The 14,541-nt window shown below is 34.6% G+C and overlaps 1 protein-coding gene across 2 annotated transcripts in view; it reads left to right on the top strand.

Moving 5' to 3' along the window:
* Positions 1–14,541, top strand: part of DMD (dystrophin) — a 2,107,999-nt gene that overhangs the window by 1,749,835 nt on the left and 343,623 nt on the right. For both annotated transcript variants that reach the window (XM_063083086.1, XM_063083084.1), the window contains exon 57: positions 8,757–8,913. In XM_063083086.1, the coding sequence (XP_062939156.1) occupies positions 8,757–8,913 (157 nt within the window). The remainder of the gene's footprint in view (positions 1–8,756; positions 8,914–14,541) is intronic.

Here is a 14,541-nt window from a genome sequence, read left to right as displayed (position 1 = left end):
AGAGAGTAAGTGAAATGCCTGTTGTTACCTAAATGATCTAGAAAGTGCAGGGAGTGGGTCATTCTTCCTGATGTTTAATCAGTTGTCTTTCCTAATTTGCTTCTGTTTATAAAAATATTTTGTGCTTTCTTCTGTGCCTAGAGGAGTGGTGATAGCAGATGGAGGTAAAAGAGAACAAATGGACTGCATAATAGTTATGAGGGAATGCACCAAATACTGGGAGTAGTTACTACCTCTAGGTAGTAAGATTGCAGAAGGGAGATTTTTTTCTTTATTGTTCTTCTAAATTGTCCAAAATTTCGGGCCGAGCCCGTGGCGCACTCGGGAGAGTGCGGCGCTGGGAGCGCGGCAACGCTCCGGCCACGGGTTCGGATCCTATATAGGAATGGCCGATGCACTCACTGGCTGTAGTGCCGGTCACGAAAAAGACAAATAAATAAATAAATAAATAAATAAATAAATAAATTGTCCAAAATTTCAACACATAGCATATTTACTTCTATAAGGAGAAAAAAAGAACTGAGGTTGTATTAATTTAAAAGCACTATTGTAAAAATCTCCATCTAATATAAAATAAGACTGATGATAGGAACTAACACTTACATGGTGGATCTGTATATCGTGCAATGCTGCAAGCAGTTTATATTTATTGACCCATTTACTGCTATCGGCAATCCTAAGAGGTAGATTCTGTTAGTATTCTCTCTTTATGTTTGAAGAAAGTGAGGCACAGAGAGGCTAAATAACTTTTCTGAGGTCACTTAGTCAAGATTTAAACACAGGAAATCTGATTCCAAAGCCTGAGCTTTTAAACATCATATTATACCATAGAATATAAAGAAGAAAACTTATAACTAAATACATAATAATTGAAAGGGTGAAATAGAGAAGCAGATTTCTAAGAACAGAAAAGAGTTTATTTTTATTTATAAGGTTTTTGCACCCCAGCTTCCCAGACATTCTTTCCCATCTCCATATTTTGTTCATGAATTTCATATCAATGTGTTGGTGATGAGTTGGAGGCAACAGTGGTATTTTCAAAGATAGGAAGGCTTCATTAGCTTTCTACAACTGAAACTCTTAAGAGAAGTCAGTGTGCATAATGGCAGAGGCCACTTTTAGAACATCTATCATTAAAAAGGAATGAAATATGTGAGATGGAAAAGATATTGGTAGGTAAGAAAAAGAAAGTTATTCTTTTTTGCGGGAAAGAAAAAGAAAGGCGCTATAACTGTTCTGAACATCACTCAGTGCCTTTTCTCTCCTTCATGTGAACTTGATGAAATAAAAGGAGAATTGAAAGCAGCAAACAGCATGTCAGCCAAAATATGAGCTTTTCATTCTCAGCAATTTCCCATATGCCAGCTACTGCAGTTTAATTCTTGCTGTCATTAATCAAGTAGAAAACAGTTACCTTAGCTTATCTAAGATGCTGCAAATTCTAGAATTTATATATTCAGATCAATGGTTTTGGCTTTTAAATAGGTCTCTCTAATAATTCAGGATGTGTTATAAGCACTAGCTTATAAAAAGCAAAGAAGTAATTCTTCATGTCAAAGCAATGTAGTTTATTTTCTGACACTTGGTTGAAATAAGGGTATCAGTCAATCCATTGTGAATGGCAAGGTTCATTTGAGAGAAGCACAGTAGAGGTAGTAATTCAGAATGATTATAAAATAAGATAGATGAATACTGGAAGAGTTAGTTACGGAACCGTTAGTGGCACTGATAAGCCTGCATTGTGAATGTCATCACTTTCTCACTCAGGGTTATTTATAGTGAAAAGTCACCACAATTAACAAGTAGTTCCAAAGATACCCTGGAAAAACTGTCCTTGTGTTTGCCCACGTTACAACACGTGTATCATACTCAAAAATTTACAGTTGGTTCATTGTTATATAAGGGATTCTGAAACCATTTTTATATTTTAAAAAATAAGAACATTAATTTCACCAGTGTCCATTTCTAATCAAAGAAAAAACGAATTTAAATCCAAATGATTTTGAAGCTTTCTTTTGAGTTTCATTGGCTCATAAAAGGTGCTTCCAGATCCAAGTCCATATTGTGTCAATTTCCCTCCATCTATTTTCCTTCTTCCCTACATCTTTTCTCTTCCTGTGATTATGATTCGTATACAAATTGTTGTGTCATGCCATATTGTAGATTTGTTTCTGTTCTTTAAATAGTTCATCCATTATACACTAACAAGAAGTACCTTGAGCATTGTTTCTATCATATTACTCTTGTTCGAGTGCTTCAATCTGTTAGTGCCCATATCTCACTCACTCATTTATTTGTTTGTTCATTCAACAAATGTTTAATGAGTGCCCAGTGTGTACTAGGCACTCTTCTAGGCACTGAGGATGCAACCCTGAACAAAACAGACAAAAAAATCACAGCTCTCATGAAGTTATATTTAGTCACTAGAATCTAGCAGACCCTCCACTTTCTGTCAATTATAAGCCTAATAAGCCCTTGCTCACCCTTCCCCCTCACTGTTCTTTCTCTGTGCCCAGTTCCTTTCTCACCCAACAGCATTCTAGTTACTCCCCAACAAGGATTCTCTGAGCTAGGTAGATTCTGTTTTCTAACCCCATTCCTGCTCTCCAAAAATTTTCTCATTGTCCTGTATGAGCATGTACATTTGCTGGTTCTCACACATGCAACACCATCTTTCCTCTCACTCTCTAAATTTTGACTCAAATTTCATAATGAATATTTCTCTCTCTGGCTGTTCCTGCACCAGGTCTTCCCAGTACTGTTCTAATTTACACTTGATAACAAGTTGTTTCAAGTATTCATGAGTTGTTTCATAGGGCTATGCTTGCTGCCTCCAGCTAAATTAGATGAATACAGAAACTCCAAACTCTAAATGAGTTAGTCAGATAGAGTAGAAAGAGTCCTGAACGAGCAGCTGAGTGACCTAGTTTCTCTTCTGGCTTATTACTTAACTACCTAGCATATAATCTTAAGCAACTCACTTAACTGATTCAGACGTTAATTTTCTCCCTCACTGAAATGAAGAAGTTTGACCAGAAACATGGGTGGTCTCTTCAAGCTCTCTTGCAATTCTACAATTCTATTATTTTTAATTCTGCAATCACACTTTATGAATCTGGGCAAATTGTTGAACTTTTCTGCCTTGATTTTCTTATATTTAAATGGAACTGATTAATTAATTAATTAATTTTATTGATAAAAAACTTTTTATTCTGAAGCAACAGCCTCACAGGAAGTTGCAAAACTAGCACAGAGGGTTCCATGTAGGCTGGGTGAAGCCTACATGGAACTGATTAATTTAAAAGATATGGTGTAAGAAAAGTCAAATAAATAACTATTTAATTAGTATTTAATACATTAAATACTTTAATTGAAATTGTGTAATGCTATCTCATAATTTAGTTCAAGAAAAGTATATGCCATCATTCCATGTATCACATGTTGTCCAGGAGGTATAAGGAGGAGACGTAGTCAGTGGTAGTTAAGTGCCATCAAATAAAACAAAAGATTAACTTTTGTTAGTAAGAAAAAAAGTGAAAAAGTCTTACTTACATGTGTACTTGTAAACACGTGCGTGTGCACACACACAGAGTTATTGATGATGTTATCCAATATCAGGATGGTGATAAGTCGAAAAGCGTTTCTCATTCTAAAATATTCCATATCCACAAACCTTATATTTTTATTTAAAATATATTAATAATTTGAAGAGTGGTCAAGTGAATTTTTTTACATAAAAATATGTATGAAAGTTTCAATTTAATCTGTAACCAGATTTTCTCCAGATTATTGTATGTACTATTAACTAAGAGAATTACATAATATGTTGTCAACATCATTCCAGGAAAATTTATATTCTGTGAGATTTTTATACTTGGCAGAAAAACTCATAAATGTTATATAAAAATATTCACATTTATGAAATTTTGAACATTAATTTGAGAGGCAAGAACATCAACATTATGTAGTCCACAGCAGCAATAAATCTCTTAGGGAGTACCTGGTATGAGAAGTTAGAGTAGTTAGAGTTTTTTCTATTATGCAAAACAAAGAAAGAGCATAAGGAGGTAGAGTCTACCTGCCTTTGAGAAAAAAATGCAACTTGTACATTGAGCATCTCTGATCTTCTGTCTCTCACTCTTAGAATGTAAGCTATGTTTGGAAGTTGGAGTTCAAGACCTAGCTGGGAAAAAATGTTTACTTCTCTTTGGGTTAATTCTCTCTCTTTATTTAAAGCCTCATAGTTCCCATTTTATTTCCATGCTTCTTTATTATTTCTGCACTTGTACCTTTTCTTTCTGTATGCTTAAGTGCTATTTTACTATACATGGATACCAAAGATATATAGTGATATATCATTAGTTTTAAAAAGGACATCAAAGTGAAAAAATGAATTCAATATAACACATTTTGCTTTAAGAATATATGCCTTTCAGAACAAAGTTTTATTAAGGATTTCAAACTAAACTTCAACCAAATCACACTTGAAATATCTGCATCTGGAGAAATAACAATCATTTTATTAGCCCCTATAATTCTTAGAGCCCTGACACTGAAGAGTTCCTTAAAAACTAAGCAATATATCCCAACACACCTAAAGGTTCTGCATTTTGCCTAAACCTTACAAATTGTGGAAGTTATCTGTTTTTTAAAGATCAGCACTTGCTTTGTTAAAATCTAGTAGTCCCTAAGCTTTTGTCTTCAATAATAAAGATTAATAGAAAATAGAGACTAAATGTGCCCCTTCAAAATGCCTCTTTTATTTTCTGTTAAGTAGGTAGGGGTAAATAGAGTATATTTGACAATTAGCAATGTTAAAAGAAGAACTTTAGACAGATTAAATTTAGCAGATTATTTAGATGAAGAATGATTCATTAATCAGGCAGCATTCAGAACCAGGAGAGATTCTAAGGGCTCCACCCAGCAACATGGACAGACAGTATTTATAGACAGAAAAACGAAGTGATGTACAGAAACACCTTGATTGGTTGCAGCTAGGTATTTGCTTTATTTGGGCATGGTCTGATGAGGCGTTTGCCTTATATGGACATAATCTGATCAATTGGAAGCCTGTGATTGGCTGAGACTCTGTTGCAAGAATGTACTTTTAAGTTAGGTTACAGTTTGTTTACATACTAAGTTAGGTTGCAGTTCACTGCATGTGGAGGCAGCTCTAGGTCAGATTTAATTTAACAGCAAGAAGCATTTTTGCTCAGGGATCCAAAACATGTGGATAAAACCACTGAGGTTAAGGATTTCCTCATCTAAGAAAGGTTTGTAATTTCCATTTCTCATTTTCAAATATGACAGTTCAAGTTATGTACTTCAGCAGCTGTCTTTATACCTTTGTGTCTTGGTTTCCACATTTGCAAAATGAGAAGGTTGAACAATAATCTCTCAGTTTCCTTATAGCCCTAATAGCCTATGATATAACCAGGGGGAAAAAAATAATTACGAATACAAAGAAACATTTTCAGGATAAAATATTCCAAATACAAACAAAGGTTAATCATTCTGAAATATTTGGTAGGCACTCATGAAAATAAACATAGGGCAGCTACTTCTAACAAATGTATTAGAAATGTGTCTCAAAAAGATTTCACAAGCTTAATGTGGTCAAAGAAAATATTTTCTGAGCTCATAGTGTTTCATTGAATTTAGACCTCCTTCAAAATCATGTCACCGACAAATACCATCTTTGCCCTGTAGAAACCAACAAGTAATGTTTAGGGCATATCAGAAATACTTTACACAATTCTTTCTCAAAGAATATTTCTGGAGCTTACCTGCAGAGTTGTGAAGGTTCTTGTTAAAAGTACAGATTCTTATTAAAAGCACAGAAATTCTGTGGGAAGGTTAGACTTAGGAGTCTGGATTTTAAACAAGCTACTCAAATGTTTCTTAGGCACACTGAAGTATGAGAACCATAGCTTTAGAGTGTGTATCTTTGTATGCATTGTTTTAAATCAGGAGCCATTCTCTGACTGACTTTCTCCTCTCTAGCTCTTACCCAGTGTCCTCTGTCCTTTACAGGCCTTTTGCTTAAGTTTTTGTCCTCGTATCACATCATTCCTTTCACTCTTGTGCTTTAGGAGGAAAAAGAAAGAAACAGTCATTTGCTATGTAGTTAAGATGATCAGACATTCTAAAATTTTCCCTAACTCCATAATTTAGGGAAATGTCCTCTCACCCAGATACGTGAGAGCTTTCCATCTTTTGTGGTTCCAGGTCCTCCTTCTGCTCTATTAACAATCTTGACTGCCCTCTGTCCCTGGCTTCTAAAAGCCTTCCTATGGTATGCAATCAAGTTTCTCTTAGATCCTTTAGAGCTGAATTCCCTAGGTATCAGAGCTATCTTTTCCTCTTTTAGAGGACACAAAGGGGTGTATTTACACACTAATTATTAGTCAGCACCATTTAACCTAGACCCAGGGTTGTAACACTTCCTTTATATAAACAAAGCAGGAGCTTGAGGTCTCACTCTCTAGGCAGCATGCCCTTCAGCATAGCCCCCTGAAGACCTTCCCACCACAAGGATATTTTATTTCCTGAGCCAGATAGAGAGAGGCCAAGCATTAGGCATCTTTATACTCTACCTCTCCCTTATCCTCAATGCCTCATTGGGACTTGGAGGCACTCAATAAATATTTATTTAATTAGTGTCTCTTCTACAGTTTGCTGCTGTTCCATGTCTGGACTGTGCCTACTTTTAAAAATGTCTCTGCCTACCTTTCAGATGTCCTGCTTGACAGCCTCTTTTGCCCTCAAGGGGATCAAGTTGCAAATTTCAGACACTCCAGGGAATTCCTGTAACCAGTGCTCCTTACAAGCCGTTAAACAGCTAAAATCTTGCACAGAGAATTCTCACTTAGACTTATCATGGAAACGTGATAAATGAAAGAGAAGGAAGGAACAAACACATTAAAAAAAAAAAATGACCTCTATACTATATGCAGTCTGCATGCACTGTTGTATTTAATTCATGACATTTATGGTATTTCATGATTCATTTATTAAATAATAATACCCTTAGAGTCTTGAACAGTTTAATTTTTCTTATTGGATAGAAAAGCCTTCATTTTTTTCTGAATATAGTGTTTACATTGCACATTATAGAAAGAAAATTCTGATAATGTGGAATAGTATAAAGATAAAGGAATAAATCACCTGTAAATCCACCTCTGAGAGATAACCTGGTTGTCATTCCAGAATTTCTTCATGCACAGTCAAACATGTACAGTCAAATACATACACACACAAACATTTTTTTAAACTAGAAAAATAGATTGTATGTGTCTTCATAACTTGATTTCTCACTTAGCAACTGACATGGTGATCTTTTCCACATCCATAAATATTTGCTATGTCATCATATGGAACTTTGCATAGGATTTCACTGTATGAATTCACCATTATATATGTAATTTGTTTCGTAGTGTTGAATATTTAAGTTGTTTTTACTTTGTATGCTATAAAGAACATTTTTCTGCCTATATTGTCATTTGCTTTTCCAGTTACTTTCTTAGTATAAATTCCTTCAATTTAAGCTTGTGAGGCATTGTATTTGCACATTTTAAAGACTTTTATATATCATCAAATTATCTTTCAGAAAGTTCAGAAAGATTTAATTTCAGTAGATAGGTACTCTTTGGTGATTCTGTTTGACTAAGGCCAAAAGGAGAATTGTATTTGAAATGTCAGGCTAAGTTACAAAATGGTCAAGAGAAATGGTGCTCTACCTGGTTGCTTTGCTTTATACTTCAATTTTGCAGCATTGGAGACTTCATTATATTAATGTTATAGGCAGCATTCTTTTTTACGAGTTAATTAGTTGCTGATCATATGTGAGTGATGCAGCATAATTCCTGATTTACCTGAGGATAAAGCTCCGCTAACATTCCGCCTTTCCTCTTTGCTTTCTGGATGATGATTGATTTTATTAATTTAGCTTCTCATCCTCAAGTGAAATGTAGATTTTATAGCACAGATCATTCATTTGTATATTTTTAAATGACTTCTAAGAATTAACATGTTCTAAATACAGTTAATGGGAAAGCACTCTCTCTTGCCTAAATTATTCATGTTTGGGGGAAGCTTTCAGACAAATGTCTGATTTTACTCTTCCACGTGAGCTGTTGTCTCAGTACATTTTACGCAAAGGAAACAAAGCAGAAAATGTTGGAACTTGGTGAAAACAAATCCCAGGTGCACATGAATAAGGAAGGGTGGAGAAAAAGGACAAGCATATGGGAAGAGGAGCAGAAAGAAACAGACACCAGATGGAAGGAGTCCGTGGAAAAGACTGCCTAGGATGTAGAAATGGAAAAGTCAAAATGTGGGGAAAGACCTTTCCATTTTTCAAAGCAGAAAGAATTGCAGCACTAGCTTGAGTCACATGACAACTGAGCGGTTTTTGTTCGTCACTGGATCCAATTCTTTCACCCAGAAATATTAAGAATGATTGACTGCAACAGTATGGGAAAGCAATCAATTCCGGTAGATATGTCATGCCAAAAGTCTCAGAATTCTGCTGGCGGAAATAAACATATGTTTAACACTGCCTTTCCTCAGTTTCCATCAAAATACCCCCCATTTGATGGCTCTCAAAGACAGGTAGCCAGATTTTTATTGAAGACTACTCATAATAGACTTATACACTATGGAAGTAACCAACCAATGTACCTTTAATTGAATAATTAGAATCGTCAATTTTGCTTCTAGATATTCTGACATGGTTTGCTCCTGTTATCTTTCAGGTCCCACTTGGAAGTCAGTTCTGACCAGTGGAAGCGTCTGCACCTTTCTCTTCAGGAACTTCTGGTGTGGCTACAGTTGAAAGATGATGAATTAAGCCGGCAGGCACCTATTGGGGGCGATTTTCCAACAGTCCAGAAGCAGAATGATGTACACAGGGTAGGATATTTTTAAGCCTAGTGCCTTGCACATAGTAAGGATTCAGTGACTGTTTTAAAGTTTGTTTTGCTTGGAATTAAGTTGAGTAGAAATCTTTTTGACTCCTCTCATCCAAGGGTCAATTATGAATAATCCAAGTCATTATATTTTAAATGTCAAAAGCATTTGCATTAGTAATACCTGTTAAAAAAAATCGCCCATCTCTTTTTGCTATGTCTTTAAAACTTTTTATTGTAAAATATATTTAACATATACAAAAGTGGACAGAATGCTACTTTAAAAATAAACACCCATGCACCCATCAAGATATCAACAATCATCAATTCATGGCCAATCTTGTTTCTTCTATGCCTCTACCTTTCCCCCCCCATTATTCTGAAGCAAATCTCAGGCATGTATCATTTTATTCATAAATATTTCTGAAAGTATCTCTAAGAGATAAGGATTCACTTATTAAAGATAACCACCGTGCTACTATAATACTTCTAAAATTTCAATAATTTTATCATATCAAATATCCAGTTAGTATTCAAATTTCCATTTCTCTTACATGTCATAAATTTTTTAAAGTTTTCTCTTTTTAGTTTAAATAAGAATTGAAATAAGGTCCACGCGTTGCATCTGGCTAATTTGTTTCTTAAATACTTCCTCCCCACACACTTTTTTTTATTTTTTATTTTGAAGTAATTATAGATTCACAGTAAGTTACCAGAATGGTACAGAGTTTCCCTGTACATTTCACCCAGTTTCCTGTAATGTCATTTCAACAAGCCATCAATATAAAAATGTGCATTTATAGAACATCTCAGTTCAGCCTAGCTACATCCCAAGTGCTCAGTAGCTAGATGTGGCTAGCGGTTACCTATTGAACAGTGCAGTTCTACAGTTTTTATCATATTCCAGTCTGGCTTTTTTTTTTTTTTTTTTTTGGCAAGACTGTTTCATATACATTAGTGTATTTTTCCACCATCCAGAGGTACATGATGCCTTATTTTCTCTTTTTTTTGCATGTGATTTTAGTAGCTGTTAATGATCAATAGCTAGGGGTTGCGATGTGATAATTGCCATTTCTATCATTCCTTCTTTATTTATTAGCTGGAGTACATCTATGAAAAAGAAATTTTTCACTTGTCCACTATCTGGGTACCCAGTACACCATTCACATAAGATAGGCAAGGTAAATGTTTCTACTTCACTAATTTTTGGAATACCAAGTTGTTCACTAGCATCCTCCAACAGAGACTATTGTTCTTTTTTTCTTTTTTTGGTTACATTTCTGTCTTCTCTACTAGGCTCTGAGTGGGGAAGGCAGATATTTGGTCTTGCTCACCTCCAAGACCCTAGAGCCTAGCAAAGTGTCTGCTGTGCAGTGTCTACTGATAAGTGTTTTTGAAATGAGATCAAAAGGTACATGAACAGAAAGGAACAGCAAACCAAATGAATTACTACCAAATAACACAAACTTGATAAAATGGTACTGCTTTTGTATGTTCATCACTTAAAGAAAAGATCTCTATGGAAACACAGCCAAAGAAATGTCAAGGGTTTACATTATTTCAGAGAAGAGGATATAGGAGATTACAAAAAGGGAAGAGAACATGAGGAAAGACCAGAGGTCATTGCAAAAGAAATGACAAGGAAACTGCCAGTTTCTTCTTTAGCCATTCCCCTTTCTATAATTCAAAATACTAAATTAGCTTTTGTGGTAGAGTGAAATTTAATGGTGTTATATGTTTAAATGTTCTAACTTTGAATAAACAGTCAAAACACTCTGGTGTGTACGTAGAAGAGCATTTGTTGAGAAGGCTGGGCATTTTAAATTGAATGCATTATATGATACAGTGAAATGAGGCAGAATTTCTGCAAAAGATGTAATTTTGTTTTAGTGCCAGAAACCAAAGAAGATAAATTATCGGACAAGTGCACCAGGAGTCAGGAGACTAAGATTCTTGTCATATTCTTCCATAAGTTAGATTGTGATTGCTACTTTGTTCCTCAGCTGGAAGATGAGGAAATTGGTCCATATAATTGCCATGGTCTCTTCCAGCCAGTTTGTTGTTTAAAATCCTGCTTTACTATCCTTGGTTACTGGGTTTGGTTGCTTGCTACCAGTGGTAAAATGTTTGTAATTATCGTTCTCAGTCATTACTCATGAATCTCAGGACAAGTAACATGACTTGGGGAGATGGTTATGCTAGGGTTATGGATAACCAGAATGGAGTTAATTAATCTCCACTTGGCTAGTGTGCTTGCTTAAATACCTACCTAACTCCTTCCTTTGACTTAACAGGACTTCCAGCCCATTCATAACTACGTTTCATACATTAGTTGCACTGGTCCTCCATCAAGCACAACTTAGATTCAGTCATCAAACATTTCAATAGCTCTTTTTCAAAACCCTAAAATCCTTTGCTTCATTATCTTTTTGTTGCTACAATCTACAAAACTCCAGAACTTGGAGGATCTAACTAAATATTTTCTCTTATCCAGACAACAACACAGCTGACTGATACAGCACCTATTCAAGATGACCAACCTCCAGCCTTCCATTGCTAACACATCACGAGGTTAATTTACCTCCAAAATATAGTTACCATAGTTAGAAGGGATCATTTCCCCTAACCTTTCTGCATCTAGTCTTGCCACCCTACAATAATGCAATCTCTACATTCAGCCACACAAATCTATGTCATCATGTGTATGCGTGACTGTTTGATTAATGTCAATCATCCTCACTAAACCATGTACTCCAAGAAGCTTTTTTTTTTTTTTTTTTTGGAGGATGGGGTGTCATTTTTATACCCAGCACCTTATAAAGTGCGTAGTACATGCTAGACACTGAATTTATAAAGGAACATAAGAATCAATGAAGAGAGGAGGGAAGGAGGAAGGAAAAAACCAGTAAACTAATATTAACCTTTTTCATTCTTCTCTAGTCTATTGAGACCCAGGGCAGGGAAAGAAAGAATAAAGAGTGATGTTTCTTTCTTACTTGCAGGATTTCTCTGTTTATTCCCAACCAAGCATCCTTTTTGTAAAGAGCTACTTCTATGCGCAGTGTTTTTACTTGTAGTCCAGCCCAATGCTTTCACGAGCTACTCTTCGTATCTTTAAGAAAAATCTTTTTCACAAAAAAACTCTTTCCTTAAAGAACATCATCACTCCTGAGTGTTGGTGAGAGAACAATTTAGCACCCCGTTTTCCTCAGAGTTTGGTCACATTTATGAAGTAGCCTTTTCATACTTGTAATGGAAGGGCTGTTTAGTTAGCAATGCTCTTGTTGCTGTGGACAAAAAGAACAAAGGAAAAGTCTTGAAACTTTGTCTCTCTATTGGATCTTCTGAACTCAATTAAGAATAGAGAGAGGAAACAAAATCAGTACAAACTCCATCAAGATATAGTTGTTGACAGATTTTGTATTTGTGGCCTTTGTCATGTTTCCAGGATTATAAATTGTCTTGCTCTTTATGGATATCTTGATTCAATTGTTGTTTACGTAGAATATTTGGTATCAAGATGGGTCACTTGTAATCATAAACTTATTACCCATGTATTTGAAGTGTCACTTTTTGAAAATCATCTGCTTACTATCCATTGTAAATTATTAATGCCCTTAATTGTTGCTTTTTATGGGAATGCAAATCCCATTATAGTGTCAAAAGTTGCAACTGTAATCAAATATTGTTCATTTTTATTTTTATTTTCTATAAATCAGGTTGTTTATAAAAGAAGTAATTTATATTTTCTTTGTATATCATTTTATTTTTTATTTTAATTTATCATTACACAATGTAGTTGATTTTTGTGTCCTTTTACCAATATTTTCTTTGTATATCATTTTAGACTAACGATAAAATTTTGTAGTAAAATATCATGTTTTGTACTCTTTTCTTAAAGGAAAAATATATAGTCAGTCTCAATTGCTGTGATGGAGAGGTATATGGTTTTGCTGTAGGTAAAATTCCAAGATAGTCCACACAGGTCATTGGGGACTACAGTCTCACTCCTCAAAGCAATTTTCACACCCATGAGAGTGGATCTAAGTTCCCCAAACCAGCTGGGCAGCACAACAACTACAACTGAATGGCTCTCAAGACTAATTAATAAAATAATGCTCCATATGCAGTGAAGTGTAATAAATAATTAAAGCTCAAATGTGCCTTAGCAAATATAAACTGACCAATTTTTCTATCTTTTGAATACATTATCCTGGCTTTTACAGTTCCTCATTACTTGCCTCACTAAATGGACTCGTTTTCAATTAGTGTGTAGTATTCTGATCCAGATAGATTTTAAAAACTGACTTCCTTTGTTTTGCTTGAGAAGTCACTAAAGTGGTATTTATTACTCGTCCGCTTCTGTGATTAACCTAGAGAGAGTTTTAAAGGAGCAAATCATAGTGGGAATTTCTAAAGAGAACTGCAATAAACCATGAATTTATTTAATTCCCTTCCTCCTACCCCAAATCCAAATGGTGATTAGGTCTGGATTATAAGAACACTATAGGTAATGACTTTTTGTTTGCATTTTTACTAATGAAATTGTTTGTCATTAGGTTTTCATCTTTCAATTTAAAAATCTCTGTAATCTCTTCCCTAGAGACCATTAAGGACACCTTCAAAGCTTCCGAGATTTTCTGGTTAAGATTTAGATGGAAGTAATCAATACATACATTATTAAAACAGTGGACAGAAAGCCATTATTGCTTGGATGCTGTTGACAAATGAAAAGGCTTGAATAAAGTAGTTTACTTGTTCATTTGTCAGGTCATATATTATGCATGTTCGATTTCCTCAGAAGTCACCACAAAGTGAGGGAGAGGTTCAGAAATTCAATAAAATTATCCTGAAATCACATTGTAGATTATACATTTATTTAGGCTAATTCTGTTATCAATGATGGCTTGCTTACTGTGGCTACATTTTAGTATGTATGTTAGCTTGATGAGTTATCTGTATTTTGTTTACACAGAAATATAAGATGTCTTTGGGTATCATTTGTGAATGTTAAGATTAGTTCAGCTCTGTGTTAAGAAAAATGCATGGTTCCTTATCACCTCTGAAAAATAGCAAAAGGTTGTGATAGAATGATTCATTCCAACATTCAATGACCTGGCCTCTTGGAGTTTCTAAACAAGCTTGGTTGCCTTGCAAAGTTCACTGTTAGTTATGTCTACTCTAAGATGTCTTCTTAGCTGTGTTAGAAGAAAAAGACATCTTTTAAAAATATATTCTTCATCACTAATAAAGTAAACTACTTTTGTATAAGTTTGATATTCTATGCAGTCATATTTAGGAATTTTGAATAAAAAAGACTTAAAAATTATTTTTAGAACTGCATTTCTGGGCATTTGAGGAAGTCTTCTGAAAACTAGCTATATCATCAAAACTTAAGAATAAAGTCGTCTAGAAATTGCTACTGTTCTTTAATGACTATAACAAAATAAAATGTGAATAATTCACAAATTGACTTCTCTACCAAAGTCTTCTTTCTGATATTTTGACAAATACTCTTAAACATTATATTTGTATAGTGTTTTGTCTTTATACACATTCTTTAACTACAAATGAGCCCCTGATCTTTTTCTATGCTCTTTCTTTTTCCACCCCAAAAATTATTTTACATAAA

Source organism: Cynocephalus volans, chromosome X (genome assembly GCF_027409185.1).
Source record: "Cynocephalus volans isolate mCynVol1 chromosome X, mCynVol1.pri, whole genome shotgun sequence".
NCBI lineage: Eukaryota > Metazoa > Chordata > Mammalia > Dermoptera > Cynocephalidae > Cynocephalus > Cynocephalus volans.
Note: the sequence above shows the minus strand (reverse complement) of the source record. Positions and strands in the feature narration are given on the sequence as shown.